At 35.3% G+C, this 26007-nt stretch overlaps 1 protein-coding gene across 4 annotated transcripts in view; it reads right to left on the reverse strand.

The window, feature by feature from the left end:
- LOC150105111 (apoptosis-resistant E3 ubiquitin protein ligase 1) overlaps positions 1-26007 on the reverse strand; it is a 377933-nt gene that overhangs the window by 160303 nt on the left and 191623 nt on the right. For all 4 annotated transcript variants that reach the window (XM_090395495.1, XM_090395494.1, XM_090395496.1 and 1 more), the window contains 2 exons: positions 21082-21250; positions 10635-10765 (listed from right to left, as the gene is read on the reverse strand). In XM_090395495.1, coding sequence (XP_090251621.1) covers positions 10635-10765; positions 21082-21250 — 300 coding nt within the window. The remainder of the gene's footprint in view (positions 1-10634; positions 10766-21081; positions 21251-26007) is intronic.

Raw genomic sequence — 26007 nt, forward strand, 5'->3', positions numbered from 1 at the left:
AAAGATGAATGGCAATGACTTTGAGATCAGATTTTTCAGTTCAGAGCTCTTTGAGTCCAAAGAGTAAAAATATACCATGCCTCCCATACTGAAGGCTAAGACTGAGTGTTCTGGAAAAGGAAACATTTGAAATGTTGTGCAAGGGGGGTAACTAACCAGCGTATGAAAAAGAATAAATGGAATACAGTTTGATGGTACTTCCCAGATTCACTATAGTGCAGAGATTTCAGTTATCAAACAGAAGGAATAAAACAGGTTGACAGGATTTGAAAACAAGTGTTTGAGGAAAATAAATAAAAGATCACATTGAAATAAAGAGCCACAAGGCTTCACTTCGGTGACACAAAATTATATAAATTACATGGATATTGAATCCAACATTATTTCAAAGACGAATATAGAAACTATAAAAGTTTTGGCAGATCCAAGCGTAAGCGACCTTTCAGGACAGGGGCAACTTGTGGTAAAGGTGGAGTAAGTTCTGATCACTTTCCTTAGTATTCTCCATAATGCAAAGCATCATATATGTCTGCAAGGAGATGTTATTTGCATTATGGAGAATACTAAGGAAAGTGATCAGAACTTACTCCACCTTTACCACGAGTTGCCCCTGTCCTGAAAGGTCACTTATGCTTGGATCTGCCGAACCTTTTATAGTTTCTATATTCGGCACAAAACTCTTGTAGTTTCTATATATACCGTATTTACCGGCGTATAAGACGCACTTTTTTCTTTGAAAATAGGTCTGAAAAACAGGGTGTGTCTTATATGCCGATAATCAGTTTTTTATTACTTTCATTTCCAGAAATTTTCTCTGTTCTGAGTTAAGCGATTTTTTTCTTGCTTCCTTGTTATGCATAGATAAAATTTGGTCTAGGCACCCTGGCAGACTGTTGAAAAAGTCTGCCCTACTAATATGGGATCAGTTTCATTCTCACAGAACATAAGATGTTAAAACTAAACTCAAGGAATTGAAAACTCAGCTGTAATCCAGGGGGTCTGACTAGTCAGCTTCAACCTTTAGATGTCTGTATTAATAAACCATTTAAGGGATTTATGAAGGAGAAGTGAAACACTGCATCCAGAAGACTGCTGGATGCAGTCTTTAGATTTTGAGGTTATGCCATCAGGAAGAAGCCTAGCATTTTGCAAGTTTGTGAGTGGGTCAAAGCTTCATGGAATGCTGTGAAAACTGAGACAGTAGTTAAATCATTTAAGAAGTGTGGCATTAGTAATGCACTGGATGGTACAGAAGACAATTTGTTGCATGAGGATTCAGATTCTGATTTAGAAGAGGTTTCAAGTGTCTCTTCATTTAGCTCTGGAGATGAATTTCTGGGTTCTGATGAAGAAGATTAAAAGGAGGGTACTCTTTCCTAGTTAGATTAGGTATTTGTTGAAAGTAGACCTACTTATTACTTTATATTTGAAGTACTGTAAATTCATCATAATATTCGGTGATAAAGTTTTTTTTCCTAAAAAATCTGTACAAAAAAGGGGGATGAGTCTTATAGGCCGGTGTGTCTTATACGCCAGCAAATACGGTGTGTATATATTCGGCTTTGAAATAATGTTGGATTCAATATCCACTTAATTTGTATAATAAAACATCATAGACTGAAATGAAAGCCAATCAGGAGATTAGAAAAGAATTACACTACAATATTTCAATAATAACAAGAATCAGAAAAAACAGTCACAGTGGTATGGACACGTATATAAAGGGTGTCCCGAAATTCACGCAAGATTTAAATTTAGCGCCATTTGTGCAGTAAAGTGTTGCCAACAAGAAAAAAAAAGACAGCGCGACAGCTGACAGTTCAGGGTTATTAAAAATGGAGCGCTACACGAAAGAACAATGCATTTTCATTGTTGAGCAATATTTTAAAAATAATGAAGGTTTGGCAGCTACAGTTCGCAATTTTCGTACAAAATATGGTCGGAATAGTGATTTAACTTCATCAACTGTGAAAAGATTAATTAAAAAATTCAAGGAAACTGGATCAATTAGTGATCTTATACACTCTGGCCGTCCTTCAACAAGTCATTCAACAGAAAACATCGAAGCAGTTCGTGAGAGTGTTGCTGAGAGTCCAGGAACATCGATTCGGCACCGTGGCACATTGGGCATTTCGCAAAGCTCTCTACAGCGTATTCTCATGAAAGATTTGCATCTTTATGCTTACAAAGTTCAACTGACTCAAGAACTGAAGCCTACTGACCACACACAGCGAAGAGAGTTCATTGAATGGATTATGGAACAACAACAAGTGGATGCTTATTTTTCGAACAAAATCATCTTCAGCAATGAGGCTCATTTTCATCTTGATGGCTTCGTTAATCGACAAAATTGTCGCATTTGGGGTGCAGAAAATTCACGAGTGATTGTTGAGAAACAAATGCATCCACAACATGTCACTGTTTGGTGCAGAATTTGGGCTGGAGGCATCATCAGTCCATTCTTCTTCGAAAATGCGGCTGGTAAGGCAATAACAGTTAATGGTGCTCGCTATCGTGACATGATAATCCAGTTTTTTGTGCCTAAATTGCAAGATGTGGATGTGGATGACATGTGGTTTCAACAAGACGGTGCCACATGCCATACAGCCCGAGAAACAATTCAATTACTGCATGAGTCATTTCCTGGTCATGTAATTTCCCGTTTTGGTGATCAGAATTGGCTGCCCAGATCATGTGACTTAACACCGTCGGACTTTTTTCTTTGGGGTTTTTTGAAGTCTAAGGTTTATGCCAACAAGCCCACGACCACCCACGCCTTGAAGGAGGAAATTGACCGCTGTATCAACGAAATTCAGCCACATTTATGCAAAATGGTCATGGAGGCCATTTACCCGATATGCTATTCCACGCATAACCCTATACTGTATACTTTATGAATCAATAAGAAATTACAATTTTTAATTAAAAACCTGTGTTTTCTATCAAAATTACTTCTTGCATGAATTTTGGGACACCCTGTAGAATGCCTACTAAAACGTCTTCCTCAAATTCTCCAAAACAGAAGAGTAGAAGGAAAGATACTGCCAGTATGACCTAGAAGGAAATGGAAACATAAAGAGTATAAGTGGTCTGAACTCTTACAGGAATTTAAATAACTTGGCTGCTGATAGATCAGGCTGGAAAACTATTGTTCAAAGTATCCTCAACCTGACTTAGGCAGATGAAAAAGATGATATAGATAAGAAAGAGGTATTCCCATAGCTATACCTTCAATTTGCTGGGAAAACTTGTTCTGACAAGTGAAATGGCCCCTCAATGAATTACTGGTAGTAAAATTTCTCGTAGTAAAATCTTGACAATCACTGAGTCCTCATATCTTAGCTAGTATTGCCTGGATTTGAATCCTATCTAGAATGCAAAGAATCTTTACACAGGCTTTTCAAATGAAGGTGAGAAAGCCAGTCTCATACAAAGATAGCAAGGCTTATTCTCGCAGAAACTATTGTTATGGATATATGGATGATGTTTTTCTTTTCCTTTTTAAGAAGGTGTTGTATCCAAACTCAGAATTTGTTGGTGAAAATCAGTACCATTTATTCTAGGTTGCATTCATTCCAGTTTACATTAAAAATAAAGGATAACAATTGTAATACACTTTTTATCTTCTAGTTCTTCATTAGTCAGCGAGACTGGAAAATATTCTTAGTTTTTAAAAAGAAAATACTCACTCTTCACTTATTCTCACCATTATACTTGTCGGAAATCTGACACCGTAAGAACTCTTATCCATCAGGGTCTCTTTGCTCCATCAACAACTTGTTGAAATAAGAAATACAGTACATAAAATTACCTTCCTGTAATGATTATAGCAAGTCTTTCATTAAGCCATAAATAACCTTTAAAGTCTTCCCCTAATACTGGCATAAGGAATTAATTACATCCAACAGGTATATAAAAGACATCAGAAAAAGAAAAGTGCTAAGTCAGTTTTTGTTTTTCATGCTACAAATGAGAATCAATGTTATGTGTGCTTGATGCTGTCCAGAGGCAAGCAATTAGGTTCATTGATGATCACTCTCTTACAGATTCACTTCAACATCTATCTGACAGATGCAGTGGAGTAAGTTCTGATCACTTTCCTTAGTGAACTGTCAACTATCATTCCTTCACTTTCAGCTGCCCCTGTTAATACAAGCGTAGCAGTTGCCCAGCATACATTTATTGTGCAACTACAAACACACCGAACCCGTTTCTCCTCTTTTATTCCATCCACCTGTGTCCTCTGGAACAGCCTTCCTCATGAAGCATTTCCATACAATCACAACTTGTAGCTCTTCAAAAAAAAAATCAATAAACATCTATCTCAGTCCTCATCTGCATCTTGCACATGATACTGATGTGCTTATAGGTCTTTTGACCTGATCTGTATGGGATCAATATATATAAAAAAAACTGCAGCAGAAATTGTACTGTTTCAAGAAAAACTATGTATGAATATTCAAAGAACCCACAGAAATGATATACTATCCTACTCAAAACAATAAAAACCAAAGCATGATTCTCAAATTGCACAAGATCAAGCATAATCAAATGCTTCAATATAAGGACACAGAATACAAAGATGACAGATATTAACTGAACCAGCGAACCATAGAAATCCCCCACCCCTTCTTGCCTTCCTGTTTAAGGTTACAGATGCAGAAGAGGTTGTTCAGTTAATGAGTGCCCATTTTGCTAAAATGCTATCAACCTGATGAATAACATTGAGTTCACCATTACCTCTTCACTAGATGAAGTAAGGTAGGTGTGTGAGGACAAGGTATTAAAGCTGTTGCACAAATTGAATAAGAATTCAGCAATAGGGACTGATGGAATATCAGCATGTGTGCTAAAAGAGTGTTCAGCTGAAGTAGCCATTCCTTTGACTAGGCTGTTTAATATGAGTCTCAGAACAGGGAAGATTCCACAGGAATGGAAGGAATCTATGGGATAATTCCATTGCACAAAGGTGGTGCAAAGACCGATGTATCCAACTATCAACCAATTAGTATCTCATGAGTGCTGGTGAAGATTCTGGAAAAATTGGTTAGTGCTCGCATTCAGAAATGGGTTGACAGTGAACTTCTACTTTGCAATGAACAACATGAGTTTACTAAGGGAAGGTCATGTTTTAGCAACTTGCTCACATTCTATAACAATGTTACCATTCAACTAGACAAGGGAAGTGGATACACCATGATACTTTTGGATTTTGCTAAGACTTTTGATAGAAAATAGCATGGCAGACTGTTGCATAAATTGGGGAAAATGGGTTTGGGTCATACAATATTAGCATGGATAAGATAATTGCTGACTGACAGATATCAAAAAGTGATATACGGGGGGGGGTCTGAGTCTGTAAGGGTTAAGGTAACTAGTGGTGTACCACAAGGATCAGTGCTTGGTCCACTGTTATTCAATCTGTACATTAATGATATTGGAAAGGATTTGACAATCAACTTATAGCTATTTGCTGATGATTCCAAGATAAGTAAGGCAATCAGGAATGCTGCTGATATGCAGTACTTGCAGAATGATTTGAATAGGCTGGAATTGTGGGCATTGGAAAATGGGTGTCAGTTCAATGTGAGTAATGTAAAGTCATTCACTTCACCATGATTAGATATCTAATGTCGTATTATATTGGTGGGATTAGGCTAGAAGAAACTGATGAGGCTAGGGATCTTGGAGTGTTAGTAGATAGGAAGTTGACGTTCAGGAGCCATGCGGCAAAGATTGCAAATACAACTAGAAAAATAATTCAATGCTGAGACGAACGCTCACATGTAAAGATAAGGATGTCATTTTGCCTCTTTACAAAACCTTGATAATACCTCACTTGAACTATTGTGCATAGGTCTAGTCTCCTGGTTTCCGTTGTGATTCTGATATATTGGAGAGATATATTGTTATAATGGATATCAGGATAGTGGAATATTGATTATGAAGACAGATTGAGAATTTGTAGACTGCAGAAACTAGCAAACAGGAGAAAGAGGTGATATGATCGAGACCTATAAACTTCTGAGAGGGTCATTCAGGATTTCAATTGATCATCATCATCATCAAATTCCTGCTATGTACCCTCAAGGGGTGTACAGGATATGATAGTACTACATGAAAAAAAAATTACATCATTTTTAATTTCCTATCTACAATTTTCCTCCAAATCAGTCTGTTACTTGTCAAGACTCCAACATTATCAGATCTTATATTTCTATCATCTAAGGCACTTTTTACCGTATCAATCCACCTATATCTTGGTCTTCCTCTGGGTCGTTTTGCTGCCAACCTGGCAGAGAACACTTGTTTTGCTAATCTTTCCTCACCCATTCTGTTTAAGTGACCATACCACCTGAGATTAGCTCTGCTAACGCATTCCTGGATGCTGACAATGTCAAGTTCTTTTCTAATATCCTCATTTTTAATATGATATTGCCATTGATGCCATCTGTTCACACGTCTAATCTTTCTCAGGACTCTCATATCTGTGGTCTCTAGTCTTTGGTCAAGTGTTTTACTTCTGACCCAGCTCTCAGATCCATAAGTTAAAATTGGTTTGAACACTGTCTTGTATACCGCTAATTTAGTGTTCCGACTAATTTCTCTCTTATTCCATATGAATTTATTCAATTGACTTTCCACCATACCAGCTTTGCTGATTCTGTTGTCTATTTCTATATTTAATTTACCATCTTCAGTAAAAATCGTGCCTAAATAGCTGAAATGTTTTACTTGTTCCACAGGTTCTCCATTCACAACGCATTTGACATTTTCAATTGATTGAATTTTTAAATTTATGGAGGATGGGGAAAGGACGAGAGGCCATCCTTGGAAGCTAAAAATGAATGCTGCTAAGAAGGGGTGAGGACTAGATTTTTCTCTCATAGGGTGGTGCATGATTGGAATGGATTGCCATTGGATGTTGTGGGTGCAAGCAGTGTGAATGAATTCAAGAATAAGTATGACAGCTGGTGTTAGTAGTATGTGGCCTCCCTAAAGTCTGACTCCCTGGAGGTCTCTCTTAATAATAATAATTATTATTATTGTCATATACTGCTGCAGAACCTCAGAGTATCAACAAAAACTAGTAGGACACTTAGTAATTTTTAAAGATAATGGTGACATAAAAATGAATAACACAATATACAATAAATAAAAGAATATATTTAATGATAATCAACTAAAAATTTTCAGTCAAAGAAATGAGCAGTCCTCAGTGCCATAAGATAAATTTAAAGGAGTACGATGGTCTGTGAATATCTTATTATTCATAAGTTTAGAATAATCAGAAATGGGAACATGTCATTGCTCCTAATAAGTCATTAAATAGGGGATATTATGCTTAGTTCACTATTTTAAAAAGATGATGTTATCCTATTAAATACAGCATTCCAGAGATTTTCAAGACCCTTTAACCATTAAATAACTGCAGTAATATATTTATGAAAAGCAGCAATAAAAATGTGAAAATTATGAAAATGGGGCAGGAATACATTTTAGGCATCCATATATAAATTTTTAGTTGCAAATTTAATTATGGAAACAGATATGGAAATAAGTAAGGCTGGTATAGCGTACAATCTTGTTCTAAGGACCAGATATCAACTTTTTCAAGCCAATTCAGCTCTCCAATGTGTGAGCAGCTCTAATCTAAGATGGTTTACTCATAGCTTAAACAGAATGGGATATAAAATATTATAATACAAAGAACTCTGAAGGAAACATTGATTGATTCTGCCAGAGAGGCATGTGGTGAGGTTGTGTGCAAGGATAAAAAAACCAGAACTCCCTGGTGGACACAGGAAGTTAAAGAGGCAGTGAAGGAAAAGAAGAAAGCATATCAAAAGTTCCTGGCAAATAAGTCAGCTTTTACTCTTACAGAATACAGAGACAAATGTAAGAAAGCTAAACAGTGTGTAAAACTAGCTAAACAAAAGTCATGGGAGGACTTTGGCAAGAATATAGAAAATAAATATCAAGAAGGTGGCAAAATATTCTGGAGGTTGTTGAAGAAGCTTAGGAATGGAGGAAAGAGTGCTGTAAAAGGAATTAGAGATGATAAAGGTGAAATGAAAACAGGAGAAAAAGATATCCTTGAAGTATGGAGTAATTACTTTGAAAAACTGCTAAATGAAACAAGCAGTGATGACAGCATAGTGATAAAAAACACTGACCAGGCATGCAGTCAGGAATACATATCCATACTTGAAGTAGAAAAAGCCATCAAAGGCTTGAAATGTGGAAAGGCAGCAGGAGTAGATGATATTCGACCAGAAATGCTGAAGTATGGTGGTATAAGAGTCTTACAGTGGCTGCACTGCATAGTTCAGAAAGCCTGGACAGAGGGACGAATTCCCGATGATTGGAGTAGAGCTCTCATAGTACCCATATATAAAAAGGGAAATAAAACTGAATGTGAGAATTACAGAGGTATTTCCCTACTGAGTGTTCCTGGCAAGATCTATGCAAGTATACTTAAGAAACGGTTGAGAAGAATTGTGGAAGAAAAGCTTGGTGAAGAACAAGCTGGATTCAGGCCAAATAGAGGCTGTCAGGATCAGATCTTCACTTTACGACAAATAGTCGAGAAAGCATGGGAATATAACAAAGATCTGTATTTAAGTTTTGTCGATTTGGAAAAGGCATATGACAAGGTGCCAAGAGAGAAGCTATTCAATATGCTGCAGTTATATGGTGTCAATGGGGCATTATATCAAGCAATACTTAATCTTTATTTGAGTTGTGAGTCAGCAGTTAGAATTGAAGGAAGTACAGGAAGATGGTTTAATGTTAAATCTGGTGTGAGACAAGGATGTACATTATCCCCTCTGTTATTCATTATCTATATGGATCACATTATGAAGGAATGTGGTATTAAACCTGATATCAAAATTGGAGATGTTAATGTCAGCTCTATGCTTTATGCGGATGATGTTATACTTCTAAATAAATCCACTACAAGTCTGCAAGATTCTCTGACTAAATTGAATAGCTGTTGTAATAGATATGGTATGAAGGTCAGCAATAAAAAGACAAAGACAATGAAAATAGGCAGAATCATTGAAAATGTCAACTGTGTTGTGAATGGAGAACCTGTGGAACAAGTAAAACATTTCAGCTACTTAGGCACGATTTTTACTGAAGATGGTAAACTAAATATAGAAATAGACAACAGAATCAGCAAAGCTGGTTTCGTGGGAAGTCAATTGAATAAATTCATATGGAATAAGAAAGAAATTAGTCGGAACACTAAATTAGCTGTATACAAGACTGTGTTCAAACCAATTTTAACTTATGGATCTGAGAGCTGGGTCAGAAGTAAAACACTTGACCAAAGACTAGAGACCGCAGATATGAGAGTCCTGAGAAAGATTAGAGGCGTGAACAGATGGCATCAATGGCAATATCATATTAAAAATGAGGATATTAGGAAAGAACTTGACATTGTCAGCATCCAGGAATGCATTAGCAGAGCTAATCTCAGATGGTATGGTCACTTAAATAGAATGGGAGAGGGAAGATTAGCAAAACAAGTGTTCTCTGCCAGGTTGGCAGGAAAACGACCCAGAGGAAGACCAAGATATAGGTGGATTGATACGGCACAAAGTGCCTTAGATGATAGAAATATAAGATCTGATAATGTTGGAGTCTTGACAAGTAACAGACTGATTCGGAGGAAAATTGTAGATAGGAAGTTAGTAATGATGTAATTTTTTCATGTAGTACTGTCATATCCTGTACACCCCTTGAGGGTACATGGCAGGAATTTGATGATGATGATGATGATGATGATGATGATAATACAAAGATAAAAGTATGTCTGCGTGGTTAGCCTAGTGGCTGTGGGCTTTGCAACATATGCCTGGGGAAGGTGTACCTAGGTTTGATTCCCGTCAGTGACGTGAGGAGCTGAAGGATCTTCCTCAGCCATAATCAAGTTAGCCGGTCTTGGGCGTGGACAGTAGGGTTTTTTCCCCAGTTTATCCTGGGGTTTTTCATCCCGCAAAGCAGGCAAACCAGCCTTGAGAACTCAACACTACAGCACATAGGATACACCGGGGCATAGGGCTGACCACCTTATCCTGTGAATGGTTTGAGGTCCAATGATTAATAAACCCTCAACACCGCAAGGTAAAAGAGGGTAAAAAGAAGATGAGATGAAAGTACTCAAGAAGACCAAAATGTAAGAGTAGATTCAAATCACATACTTAACAAAGAGATCAATTTGGCAAAAAAATTTATTACAAACTAGTCATGAAATTTTGTTGTAGTCATAATATCTATTACACTCTTTCAGGATTTATATCAAAAATGATTATGATGAGATCAATATATTACTGAAAACAGAAGCAAACTATACTAATAACATATCATCATGCGTATCAAGGATTTAGGCCTAGCATGGCCTGTTCCGGCCTTAGAAGCCATCGTTGAATTGTTTAACAGGGCATCCTGGTTTTCTTTTTCCTAATGGCTTGTACTTTAAGGCTTGATAGACTAATAACTAAAAACTGAAAAGCATCTTTACAAAAGTAAAGATGCTTTTTTCAGATCTCAGTTTTAAGAATCAAGATAAATTAATAAATCAAAAACTAAATCAGAATGACAAACAACGAACTAAAAATACTCACTTTTGGAGATATGTAACAATATACTTTCTTTGGCCTTTGTAGTTTTTCTCCTTTCATAGAAAGAAGCCTAGCTTCATACCATATATTGTGCTTTTTTGCTATATTCTTTTGAACCATTGCTGCTTTTTCCCCTAAAAGATATAAGAAAACTAGATGTAGCATATTTAACAATACATGCCGTTCTTAGTGTTCTGTAGATGAATACACTATTCAAAACTGATTAATTTATTGCAGTATTATAGTAATTACTGTTACCATAATTACCAAAAATAATAATAATCATACAGGAACAATAACTAATTTAATGTTATTATTAGTGTCAGTTAGTGTTGGTCAGTTAACATATTTGAAAACATTTTCAACTTAACATATTGCCAAAGTCCTAGTGTTTAGGTTTATACATTGATTCTCCAGCATCATATAGTTTAAGGAAATGAACAACGTATTTGTTAATAAATAAAATTATTTACTTATTTTCCTATATTTCACTGAAGTCAAATCAGCATCATCAGGGATTAATACACTTGTATTAGACATGCACATGCAGGCACACTTGAGTAACAATGATGAAAAAAGCAAAGGGATACAGGAAGACCTAAAGTCCTACAATTAGTCCTACCTATAGGCTTTGGTCGGGTGTTTTTGGTCGTTGGCCACCCCCCCCCGCCCAATATGGGGAACCCTCATCTGCAGTCAGCCCAAGGACCACGAAATCCCAACTGAAGCCAACAGATAGCGTAATTGTAGGATTTGGATCTTCCTGTATCTCTCCAGATTTTTCATCTTTGTTACTGAAGCGTGCCTGCTTGCACATGTCTAATATAAGTGTATTAATCCCTGATGATGATGCCGATTTGACTTCGGTGAAATATATGAAAATAAGTAAATAATTTTATTTATTAACAAATGTTATTAATTTCCTTAAACCATACTTGATATTGTCAAAGGTATATTACTCACTTATAATTGAGATTGATACTTAACATATTAATCTACTTTTAAGCCAATAGAGAAAGGTAATCGAAATGAATCTATGGAAAACGACCCTGGGATGGAAAAGGTAAAATGAAAATGGAAATGACAAAACATAATACACATAGCAAAATGGAACATAAAAGGAATAGCATATAAAGAAACAGAATTAGACCAAATATTAAATGAAAGATATTTTGAAATGGTAGTAATCACTGAAAGAAAAAAAAATTAAAAAGAACCATGAGAACTGAAAAATTTAATGTAATGTATAGTGGAGTTGACAGAGACCAAAGAGCACAAGCAGGTGTTATGATTTGGATTCATAATTCCCTTTCAAAACAGTTAAAATATTATATTATGGAATGAACGAATAATATAAGCTAGAATAAAAATAGAAGTTATTTAACAATAATTGGTTTATATGCCCCAGAAGAAGGAAGAGAAGATGATAATATTAAATATTATAATCATTATTATTAAACAAGACCTCATGGAGTCAAAGACTCATCTGGCAGATCCTTTTATCACACACACACATCTCATCATACCGTGTCTTAAACACACTCAAACTCCTTGCAGACACCACACTCTCAGGCAAGGCATTCCAATCATTCACAACTCTGCATGAAAAAAATCTGCCTCTCACTCCCCTACTCACACCCTCTTTATACAGTTTCCAGGGATGACCTCTGGTTCTCCCCTGATCTCCCACTATTCTCTGTAGAACTTCTCCACCATTGATCTTATAACAACCCCTTACCAACTTGTAGGTCTCTATCATATCTCCCCTCTTCCTTCTCTACACTAGACTCTGCAAATTACATCTTCTCAATCTTTCCTCATACTCAACATTCCAGAGGTCAGAAACTACCTTAGTCAGTCGCCTTTGGACCCTTTCCAACATCTCTTCATCCTTCTGAAAACCCGGTGACCAAATCTGGGCACAATAGTCCATGTGTGGCCTAATCAAAGCCTTATACAATGGAACAAGAATCTCCCTACTTCTACACGTCAGCATCCTCCGCATCATTCCCAGAAGTCTTTGTGTTGTCTTCACAATTTTGGCGATGTGTCCCCTAAATTTTAGGGGACACATCGCCATCGAAAAAAAATATCACCCCTAGATCTCTTATTTCCTCTACTTCCAACAATATATTCTCACCAAGCATAAATTCTGCATCCCATCTTTGTTTTACAAATTTTAAAACCTTATATTTTGCAACACTGAACTCACATCCCCGTTTGCTTGCCCAATCACTCATTTATTCAGGTCTTCTTGCAAGGCCACAACATCTTCACTACTCTTTATGGTTCGCCCCAACTTTGCATCATCTGCAAAGTTGGGGCGAACCATCCAATCAATTACAAAATATATATATATATATATATATAATAAAATAAATAACAATGATTATATAATATTAGCAGGAGACTTAAATGCAAGAATTGGAAACACAAAAATTAATAATAATAATATAGGAATATATGGAGAACATACTCTAAACAGCAATGGTAAAAAATTGATTGACTTGGTAGTTTATGATAACCTTAAAATAATGAATTCCTTCTATAAACATAAAGATATACATAAATATACTTGGGCAGCAAGAGGATGGAAATCAATATTAGATTATTTTATCTTAAATGAAAAGACAAAAGTTCTCTTCAGATGTTAGAGTTCACAGAGGATATGAAATAAGTAGTGACCACTTCCTTGTTAAAATAAAATTAAGATTGCCACCTAAATAGCTATAAATAACAAGAACAGAAAGAAAAGTTAAAACATTTGTTCATAAAACTAGATTATTAAATGACACAAATATACAATGGCTATATGAACAAAGAATTAACCAATATTTAGATAAAAAAAACAAAATGAAGAAATAGAATGGCTTAATATAAAAATGATACTAAATATAATAGCAAATGAAAGCTTAGGAAAGACCAAAAAATTCAATAAAAAGAAAAAACTAAAGATATGGGACAATACAATCAAATCAATAATTAAAATGAAAAAAAGAAGCCTATCATAAATGGTTAAGCGGTAAAAGATTAGAAGATGAAATTGAATATAAAAAAATAAGAAACATAGCTAAAAGGAAAGTCAGAAAAAGGCAGAGAATCATGGAACAAATTTGTTTCCAATTTAGAACATGATTTATATAAAATAAGACCAAATATATATAAGATTTTGAAACATTTAAGTACAGATACTAAAGAAAACATAAAATTATACACCAAATTGAAATTAGAAGAATTTCTAAATTTCTTTACAAAATTGTGGACAGATAAATATTTTAAAAAAGATAACTGGCAGACATTTAATGAAAATGAAAAACTAAAGAAGAATTAGAAATCAGCCCGAAAGAAACAAGAAATGAAAAATCACCTGGAGAAGATAAGTTAGGTTCAGAATTATATAAATATGCAGCAATAAGGTTCAAAGAAAGACTCCTATTATGTTTAAGTAAAATCTATTCAACTAGTAACCCACCAATAGAATGGAAAAAAGCAATTGTGAACCCTATCTTAAAAAAAAAAAAAAGGGTAGTAGAGATGACCCTAAAAATTATAGAGGCATAAGTATACTAAATTCCTGTTACTAAATATATAGTAGAATTTTAAATAACTAATAAAATATTCTGAAAACTTTATTTTAGAAGTACAGAATGGATTCAGAAAAGGACGATCATGTATAGACCCAGCCTTTTGCCTAAAATTAATAACAGAGAAAAGAAGAGAATACAATTTAGAAACACATATTACATTTATTGACTTTGAAAAAAGCATTTGACAAAGTTAAAAGAAGCATTTTATTTAACATATTAAAAGAAAGACAATAATATTCTAAAAGCTATCATAAGCATATATGAAAATAATCAAATACAAATAAAGATTAAATCATGAGCTATCATACACGAAAGAGATAAACCAAGGAGTCCAACAGGGACCCTTTAAGCAACTCTTTTTAATATTTATCTAAATGAAATAATAATAAAATGGAATAAAAATTTCCATCAAGGTATTAAACTTTCTCCTACTGTGAACTTAAACATTCTCCTTTTTGCTGATGACAAAATAATAATTACAAATTCTGAAGATAACTTACAGAAAGACATTTTAAATTTAAATGAGATACCAAAGATTATGGAAATGATAATATCAACAGAAAAATAAAAAATGATGGCCTAAGGACAAGATCAAGTAAGAACTAAAATAGTATAAAGTATACATATCTGGTCATAATGCTAAAATATAAGACTTATTATTGTTAATCTGACCATAGGTTTTTAATTTGTACATATGTTCGTACAATAACACCCACGCTACTGTCTAGCTTTCTCAAGGCTCGAACGGTAAATACAAAAAAAAAAAAATGATAAATGCACAAAGGTATAAGAATACAAAAAACGTTAGTAACTGTTAGGTAGCTAAGTTGACACGTTCACGTGACAATGTCTGCATGAATTGTGATTCTTTACTCGGTATCATGAACACGCGTTGCATGAAAATGCGCAATATGATTATTGGCATACTGTAGTTCCGCTAAACTGAGAGAGTTGATCAGATTTTTCCAAGTATCGTTCAATATGGCACCCTGATTTCTGTTTAGGTTGCTGCCTGTTCGTAGCACTACTGTTGCTTCTTTAAATAATCAATGTCTGTAAACATCGTCTATGTAGGGCATAGAGCTGTTTTCCCAGTCTATTGTGTGGTTGGAAGTTGAAAAGTGATGTGCTAAAATGGAGGTGATCGTTCTGTTGTGATTGACATCTCCAACATGCTCTTTCTGTCTGATTGATTTCTAGGCTTCTTGAAGTTTGCCCAATGTAGGAAAGACGGCACGTACATGGAATATTATACACACCTGGATATTTGTAAAATGGAACACTATCTTTAGGAGATCTTAATACCTGTCTGATGCTAGTAGTTGGTTTAAATACAACTCTGATGTTATGAGTTTTTAACAATCTCGCTATTTTTCTGGAAACTGAACCCATAAAGGAGATGACTACTGTTGAAACTTGCTGGGAGACTGTTCTTTCTTGTTGGAGGTTATCTTTGTATAGGAATTTGTTGATAATGTTTGGAGGATAACCATTTAAAAAAATATAAACATAAACGGATGGAACACATTAAAAGAATGAAAACAGAAAGATTACCAAAACAAGCCTTAAATTACGAATCATTAGGAAAAAGAAAACCAGGACGTCCTCTTAAGAGATTCAACAATGATTTCTAAGGCCGGAACAGGTCACTCCAGGCCTAAATCCTTGAAAGCATGATGATGACGTCTTAACAATGATTTGTCAAAGTGCAGAGGATGCCTACCTAACAAACATTTCAAGACTATGAAATGCCAACTAGCAAATTATTATGGGGGTTCTAAGATTCATTGTATTTATTTTGTATCCAAACACAAGTGGTGCAGTAGTAAGTAAGTAGCACAACATTATTTACAACAAATTAGGATGCATTACAAATTAGAATAGCTTAAATTTGGTAGGTGAATTATACAGGGAATAATAAGTAAAATATGAAGAAAAAGAAATTATACATAAGTTATATACAATAAATATAGTCAGATGTTCCTCCAGTATCTTGCGCAATCAACTGCTCTTTCTGTGCAGGATATAAGGTCCTCTTTTGTGCTGAAGAAGGGTACAAGAAAGGTGTTCCATGGACTGGGTTGTCCCACACTCAATTATCTGGTCCAGTGAGGTAGCCCCAATATGATGAGGTTTTGTTTGCAGTGTCCTGTCGTTTGAAGTCTGTTGAGGCTTTTCCAAGTATTCCAAGTCCAAGCAGGCACCATATGGAAGATGTTTGGCTATTGGAATACCAGTATTACTCTCAGGTCTCGGTGCAAGCCATTGTTGAAGTCTTGTCTCTGGAGGGTTTTTAGGTGGTTCGACAGTTGCTAGGAAGCTATGCCAGGATCTTAGTCTTTGGGGTACTGTGGTCTGGCCGAATAGTGGGTGGTGTTCATCATTCATTTGTCTGCTTCTTTCGTCAGCTGAGAATGCAGATCTTGAATTGAAGGGGGTGCAATACCAGCCAAAGTATATAGGTCTTTTAGTGGTGTTAGTTTTAAGCATCCTGTAATTAAGCGGCAGCTTTCATTCAATGCTGGGTCAAATTTTTCAGCATGGCAGAATCTGGACCATATCAGGCTATATTCAGCAGAAGAATAGCAAAGGGTCAAGGCAGAAGATCTCAGTGGGCTAGGGTCTGCACCCAATTTGGAGGAGGTAAGCTTTCTTAGTATGTTGTTTCTTGCATTCACTTTTGCCTTCGTTTTTTTCTGTGTCTTTTATATGAAAGGTGCAATCGAGAGTCACACTGAGGTAGATTCGGTTCCAGGAATGTTCTAAATTAGAGCCTTCCCAAGAAATCTGTAGCTTCCTGTTGGCTTCCTTATTGTTAAGGTTGAAAAGGCCAATCTGGGTTTTCAAGGGATTTGGTTTTAACTGATTGCTTCTATAATATGTGGTTAGACTATTTAAGGCAAGTGATAGAGTAATTTCAATGGACTTGAAATTTTTTGATTGAGTAGCTATGGCAAGGTCATCAGCATAGAAAAAATTTCTAGTACCTGGAAAGATAGGGAGATCATTGATGTAAATGTTGAAAAGTAATGGTGATAACGCACTTCCCTGGGGAAGGCCATTTTTTTGGAGGGGGGGTGCTAGTGGCTCTTCCTACCCCCAGGTCCACAAAGAAGTGTCTGTTTTCCAAGAGTGATTGGATCAGGAGAACAAGGCAATAGTCTCTAGTTATTCTGTATATTTTATTTCTGAGTGTGAGATGGTTTGTGGTATCATATACTGCAGTTAGGTCTACAAAGACTGCTCCTGTGGCTAGTTTTTGCTCATAACCATTTTCTATATATTAAGTGAGGTTGAGAATTTGTGATGTACAGGATTTGCCTGGTCTAAAACCAGTCTGCTCAGCAATAAGATGGGGTTCAATTAGGGGTTGTAGCCTATTCCAGAATAATCGTTCATAGAGTCTGAAGAAGTTGCTGAGTAATGATATAGGTCTGTAATTTTTTGCTTCGGTTGGAGTTTTCCCAGGTTTCAGAAAGGCCACCACTTTAGCATGCCTTCAGATAGTTGGTATCCTTATAGTTCTGAGGCAAGTATTATATAGTTTCAATAACCCCTCTTTAGTTCTGGATCCAAAATGTTTAATTTGTTCGTTACAGATATCATCAAGGCCTGCAGATTTTCTAGGTTTTAATAGGTTTATGGCAGTATCAAGTTCAGTGATGGTGAAATCTGAATTAATCATATTTTGTTCCTTACTTGGGGTTCTAAGTATCTTATTTTTTGTGTGTTTTTTAGTGAATTTTCCATTCAGCAGCAGCTGGTGAGCAATTTGATTAGCTGCTACCTGCAGATGCTCATATGGCTTAGTGAAATCCTTCCTAATTCTATTGATAAAGTTGCATGACTTTCTGCTACTATGGGTCATATCAATGGCGTCTATTTCTTTTTTTCATAAGGAACGCCTTTCCTCTGCCATCTTAAAGCATAACTTTTTTTTTCACCTGCTTGGATAGTCTCCTCTGAGAAGGGGTTGGTGTTGTAAAGTTGTAGATAATTAGCATACTGGGCTTATATATCACTGGAGAGGCCTGGAATGTAGTTTGTGCGACATCCCCAGGGGATGGCACATAAACTTTTCCTCAGTATTTTTTATGAATTCAGGGTACTCTTGAGGGTTTGGAGGGACTGGTTCTATGGAGCAGTCAAGATCTTCCATGAAACCCTTCCAATTAGCATTTTTGAAATTAAATCGTCATCTGTAAGGGACTGTGTTAGACATAATGACTGAGTTGAGTTGAAGCATTATAGGTTTATGTTGAGTATGTCAAATGGGATTTAAAACCTTTTTAACACAAAGTTGGATATTTTTGAGCTAACAAATATGAGGTCAGGATTATAGCCTCACTTCCATCTGCTACTGTTGAAAGATGAAGGGAGTTTTGGATTGTGTATCAGGTTTAGAGAAAGGTTTTCAGTCCATTTTTCAAGAAGTTATCTATCTTAATTGGACTTTGTGTAACCCCAGTTAATACTATGGCTGTTAAAGTCACCTAATACACCATTAGTCAGGTATGCATTATTATTGAGAAGGATGTCAAGGAAGGAGAAAGCTTCTTCTGGTGGTTTATAAACTGAGGTGACTGAGATATTTTTAAAAGTGATTCTAATAATCTCAATGTTTCTGTTGTTCATTGAGTCAATGGATGATGGAATTAAGTTTTCTTTTGTAAATATTGCACTACCATATTTATAATGGGGTATCTCTTTGATGAGTTTCATGCCATGAATGTAAGGTTTTGCAGGCAGAGTACATCACAGTCATTATCTGCAAATATTTGCAATGAGATCTTGCTTGACACTAGAGAAACCTTCAATATTAAATGATAGATTCATCATGGGAGACCCAAACTATCAACCCAAAATCTTTCATACCTTTCCTTGAAACATTAACAGACAAAGCACTCACAACTGTCTCAGGCAACTCCATTTCATTCATTCACTACTCTCCAAGCAAAAAAAATCTAGTCCTCATGCCTTTGTAACCACACTCTTACCTAACTTGCAGAGATGTCCTCTTGTTCTGTTCCCTCTAACAACGAGCTGAAACATTTCCCCTGCATCAATCCTAAAAAATCCTTTAAGTAACTTAAATATTTCTATCATATCCCCCCCCCTTTTTTTTTTTTGCTTTTTTAACCAACTTTTGCAATCTGCAACCCCCCACCCAATCTATTCTCATAAGCAGCATTCCACAACTCACCATCTTTGTCACTCACTCTGGATCCTCTCCACCACTTCCTCATTCTCAGGTAGGCTTTATAAAGAAGAATGATAATCCCTTTATCTCTGCTTTTTAATATGTTCTTCAATAACCAACTAATCCTGTGAGCTACCCTGACTACTTTAGTAATATGTCCTCTAAACTTCAACTCTCTATCTACTACTACTTCTTCTTTCACTATGCATTATTCCTGTGTCCAATGCAGGGTCCGCGTGTTACTTAGATGCGATTACTTGTTAATACCACTCCCAACCGACCTGTTGCCTAGTCTGCCACTGGGAGGATACATTCTTGACTGTAGAAGAGTATGTTCACGGGGCCAGTTTGCCTGCTTGCGGGATGAAAAACGCCAGATAAACCCTACTGGAAAAGACCTACTGCCCGCGCTCAAGACCGGCTAACTTGGCTATGCCTGAGGAAGATCCTCAAAGTTCCTCATGTCTTCAATGGGAATCGAACCTAGGACACTCCTTCCCCAGGCATATGGGTGTGAAGCACAAAGCCACTAGGCTAACCGTGCGGACTATCTACTACTACCCTCAAATCCCTGGCTTCATCATTTCCTGGAGTACAGTTCCCTCAATGTGGTACATAGCTTGTAATCTTTGTATTCCAAAGTACATAACTTTACACTTTTTCACATTAAATCGACATCCATTATGTTTTGTCCATACTGTCAGCCTATTTAAATCATCCTGCAAGCTCTCTCATCACCTTGATTAACTATTACCTTACCCAAATTTGATCATCAGCAAACAATTGAATACTTCCCTTCAAATTATTTCCTATATCATTTATGTACAAATTAAACAGCAGTGGTCCAAGCACATAGCCCTATAGCACACCACTAGTCACTTGCCTTCTCCTGGATTATTCTCCTCCATATAGTACTTTTTGGTATCTGTCTATGATTCACCCTTATATCCATATCATCAGTTTTCATATCCATCCCTATTTGTTGCAGTTTGTGTAATAGTTTCACATAGTATTCTCTCAAATGCCTTTGCAAAATCCAGCAGTATCATTGCACTGATCCCACTCACACTTCTTGCCTCATGATTTATACTACCTCTCAAGACTATTTGTACCACCCACCCACTGTGATATCATTCGCATTGTAACCTTACTTCGTAGCCATAGTCACATTTCTCAAAACTTGCTAAACTTTTGCATCATCCAGGCCAAACCCGTGTTAAAAGAACACCTCACACAACAACTTCATTGCTAATAAAAACTCCCCATGAAAAAAGACAGCCATGGACTATCTTTTTTTACACTTTTTTCAAACTTTACACAATCAAAATAGTATTACAATCCAACAACATGTACATAAATACAGTGTGATTTTATAACTATTAAGAGAATTCCACTAATTAAGACAAATGTAGAATCATTAACTAAAAACAGTTCACCATTTTACCCCCATGGAGATGGAAGGAATAAAGCAACATATTTCTATTTTGAGATGTTCTGGAGAAGAAATAACTAGATGTTTCAATCTTCTTCTGAAATCCATTATTATACAAGTATCAGTTAAATGCTTTATATTTATAAAATCACCTGATGCAAACATGTTGCTGAAAATGTCAACAAAAATATATGTAAGAAACAGTGATGAAGATTAATCAAAATTACTTACTGTTAAGAACAATAATATGGAAATCTCCATTTTTAACATTTGTGCCATTATAGGATACAACTGCTCTGTAACACCCTTCAGTACCAATATGCAACACTAAAGCAAGACGTGATGACTCCGGATAACTTTCCCAGTAAAAAGGAGCTTGTACCAGTTGCTCACAGCCAGCCTAGTTAAAAAATAAAATAAAAATAATACATAATAATATGCCTTTGACATTTACTAGACTATAACAGAAATATGCCTAAACAATTATGCAATTGTTTAGACATTATTTTTAGAATTAATTGACACATATATAAAATAATATTAATTCATCAACATGAGATACTGTGATGATAACAGTTGATACACTGAAATCCCACTGTTACAGCAAACTTTCACGATACTGAATACCAATAGTCACAACCAGAGCACACAGCAACAATGGGTTAAAGGAAATTCAATATACCAAACTTTCCACTATAACAAACTATTTCTTTGGTCAACATAAGTTTGCTAAAGTGGGAATGATATTTGATGGCTATAGCACATGAAATGTGTATATTGCACGTATGTACATTATTGAAGATGAAAGGTGTTTTGGTGGATACCGAGAACTGTAACAGCATGTTGGATGTCGTTTTGTCTTGAAATATAACAAGATCTGTATTTGTTTTGTAGTTTTGGAAATGACATATGTCAAAATACAAAGAAAAAAAGCTGTTCAACAGTACTACATAATATATATTTGAGTTATACATCAGTAGTCAGGATTGAAGAAAGAAAAATAAAATGGTTATTTGATGCAAAATCAGGTGTGAGACAAATGCATATTATTATTATTATGGCCTCCATGGAGTCAAGACTCATCGTGGGAGGTCCTTCCCAAGAAACACAAAGTCTATCAAGACCCATCAAGGGGTGGTCCCCCCCCGCTAAGAAACACAAAGTGTATCATACCACTCCTTAAACTCATTGACCGTTCTTGCTCTCACCACTCCATCAGGCAATGCATGCAAAGAAACCACTCCTCACCCTCTTGCTCACAGTTTCCTTTTGTAACTTCCAGGGATATACAATCCCATTATTTATAATTTAGCAGATACCCTAAAAGAATACAGAGAAAAATGTAAGAGAGCTAAGCTATGTGTAAAAGTAGCTAAACAAAAAAGGCATGGGAAGACTTTGAAAATAAATATCAGGAAGGCAGCAAAATGTTCTGGATGCTATTGAAGAAACTTACAAATGGAGGAAAGAGTACTGTAAAAGGAATCAAAGATGATAAAGGTGACATGAAAACTGAAGATAAGAATATCCTAAATATCTGGAGTACTTTCAAAGACTGTTAAACAAACCAAGCAGTGACAGACTCATACTAGAAAATTTTCAAGGGGGGAATACAAAGAGGACTACATATCAAAATTTGAGGTAGAAAAAGCTGTCTCATATTTTACATGAGGAATCATGCAAAACACAAGAAATATTCTGTCATGAAGGGGTATATGTGGAACTACAAGGCAGGTGATTATGATAAGCTTAGGAAGAAGCTTAAATCGGTTCCATGACATAAAACACTGCAGGGTAAGGAGGTCAGTAGTGCATGGAATATAGTTAAGAGTCATCTAGAGCAGTGCTTCCCAAACTTTTGGATGTCAGGGCCCCCTTTGGAAAAATTTAAATATTTCACGCCCCCCCCCCCCCCCCTCGAAAAAAAATTGTAATATAGACATATATTATTATAACATTTATTGTATTTATATTCAATACAAAACATACACAGCAAATATTGCAAAAATCAAATGCAAATATTCCATTTTTAGCATCTTACATACACATTTGACATGGCACATTATCTCATATTTTTATATAGATAGATATATTGTTATTGTACATTTGTAGTACAAGCACATGAAACGTAAAACGATTAGTAATAAAGAAAGAATTAAAAACTTAAAAGAAGTTTAATGACAATTTAATGTGATGGATGTGTTTCAATACTGCTGCACATAAAGTCAATATCAGGTGAAATATTTGAAACTGCAATTCTTAGATTTCTGCTTTGAAATGAAACTTATATGAATAAGCATATATTTACTAATATTCATTAAGCACCAAAATATACAGAAAGCAAAATTTGTGAACCAGCACCAATGTGTGATATTTTTCCATTAAAATATAAAAAATAACAAAAAAAAGAAATAATAAATAATAAAAATTAAATAAGTTTTTTTAAGATAAAAAAATCTACTTAGTCTTAAAACATTTAAAATTTTTTTCATTATTTCACGGCCCCCCTGAACAAAACCTACAGCCCCCAAGGGGACCACACGGCCAACATATTGGAAAGCGCTGATCTAGAGGAAGCAGTAATTAAATTGTATACCTAGGATAAAGAGGGTTAATCAGGTAGGAGTTAGATGAATGAGTAATATGATTAAGCACGAGCTGCAGAAGAAGAAAATGCTGTTGGGAGTATATAAAGAGAAAGGTGACTAGCATGACAATGAATACAAAATCAGATTATGAGAAGAATTTAGCAGCCCAAAGGAAATCCCAAAGAGTTCTTTCATTATGTGGCAAGTAAGAGGAAGAATGACTACGAGATTAACCTTAATAAGTCATGACTGCCACAAAGAGACAAAAGCTGATAAAATAGTTCAGTTACGGAGTGACTACTTTGCAAGGGAGAATCTAAGATTACAATAGCAAATTATAGGCCAATTAGTATCTCAGCTGTGGTCGTAAAAGTACTAAAAAAAATGGTATCAAAGAGAACTGAAGAACGGGTAGATAAAAATATGATACTGTATGAGAGTCAACATGGCTTTGTGAAGGGTCGGTAATGCCTTAGTATTTTACTAACTTCTTATCATAGAGTAACAGCTGAGTTGAATATAGGAAATGGCTACACGATGATCTTGCTGGATTTTGCAAAGATGTTTAATAATAAAAATAATAAAAACACGTAAACACAAGAAGATATTTTATTAGCCAAATATTTCGGTATGAAAATTGCAGACCATCCTCAGTGGCATCATTACAAAAACAGTTTTAAAAAATATATATACAAGGTGGAATACTAACAGCAGATCATTAAAAATAGAACAAATCGTGTGATGTTATATCACTAAGTATTAAAGGGAATATTATTAAGTAGAAACATGATTGAAATAAAAATAATTAATATTAATATTTTTAATCTTAGTAACAATATTATTAATTAATTAATAATAATATTAACCGTTTTATTTAAAAAACAAGATTAATATGAATTAATGAGTTATCCTGATTAGACTTTCCCAGATTTTTGATATAGATATACAGTCATTCCGATTTAGGAAAGCGCGATGGAGTAATGCCTCTACACTTTCTTTGAATAAACGTTCAAATTTATAGCGGGATTTATGCAAGATGCGGATTTTGGACCAAAGGATGTTGTGGTTAGTTTCAAGATCGTGCTGAGCTAATCCAGATTTTTCAGGTTTGTTGTGATGAACGGAGGATTGATGTTCTTTGATTCTTTTTTCAAGAGAACATCCAGTTTGTCCAAAATAGGAGAGATCACAGTTGCGGGGAATTTGATAAAGTTGAGCGTTTGTCTTTAGAAGAAGGAAAATGGGAAGATAATTTGTTAATAGGTGAATACGTGGCTGTTAGTTAACTCATATTTCTTCAGCATTCTTGAGATAGGTTCTGAAATCCCAGAGATTTAAGGAATTGGAATTCGACGTATCAAATCTTTGTTGGTTAGTGGTGGATTATAAGAATCGAGAAGATGTTGTCTACTCTTTATGAAAAAACCATCGAGTTTGTTTCATGTGTTGTTGGATGGTAGAAAGTTCTTTCTGTAGAAAATTAGAAGTAGAACAATTAGTTTTGGCTCTTCTGACTAGACATTTTATGATTCCTGTTTTTTGACAAGGATGATGGGCTGATTCTTTAACAATATACCGACCTGTGAACGTTGGTTTCCTGTAAACTGTAGTAATAAGAGTATTTGAAGGAGACCGGATAAGGAGAATGTCTAAAAATGATAACTGGTTGTTTTTTCCATTTCCATAATAAACTTTATACGTTGATGTAAGGCATTAATACTGTTTAAAAAAGAAGGTAAGGAGTCTTTGTTGTGAGGTCAAATAGTAAAGATGCCATCTATATATCTTACCCAAAAGGATGGTTGAGGAAAGATAGATGAGAAGAGGACTTTTTCTAGATGTTCCAAATAAAAGTTGGCTAAAGCAGGAGAGAGAGGACTTCCCATGGCCGTTCCTTCTACCTGGCTGTAAAATTTGTTTTGACATAAATAATATCCAGAGTGTATTAAGAAATCGAATAGTTTTATAATGTCTTCTGGAAAGATGTCAGCTAGTAATTTTAAAGTCTCCTTGAGAGGTACATTTGTATATAGAGATTCTATATCAAAGCTAACCATAAGATCTGTAGGTTGCAAGGAGATATTTTTCAATTTTTCTAAGAAATCTGCAGAGTTTTTAAGAAAGGAACTAGAGTTGCCTATCTGAGGTTTCAATAATTTAGCTAGATACTTGGCTATACGGTAAGTAGGAGAATCTATAACTGAACGAAGAGGAAAGTCAATCTTATGTATTTTAGGAAGACCATAAAATCTATGAGATCTTGCAAAATGAATTTTAAGTCTTCGATTGTGTCTCCATCTAAACTGATGACTTCATCTAGGAGAGAATTTAATTTCTTCAGTTGTCTGTTAGTTGGATCATAATCAATTCCATGATATGTGGAGCAATCTCAAAGTAAAAGAGACAGTTTTCTTCTGTAATTTGCAGAGTCCATAACTACTGTAGCTTTCCCTTTGTCAGCTTTGGTAATAATGAGGTGATTGTTTTTCTTCAAGGACTGTAAAGATTTCATTTCAGAAAGAGATATGTTGGAAGGAGGAAGTTTGGCTTAAGTAGAGAAGAAGCGACT

Source organism: Typopeltis vanoorti, chromosome 7, assembly GCF_054136105.1.
Source record: "Typopeltis vanoorti isolate ZY-2024b chromosome 7, IOZ_Tvanoo_1.0, whole genome shotgun sequence".
Taxonomy (NCBI): domain Eukaryota; kingdom Metazoa; phylum Arthropoda; class Arachnida; order Uropygi; family Thelyphonidae; genus Typopeltis; species Typopeltis vanoorti.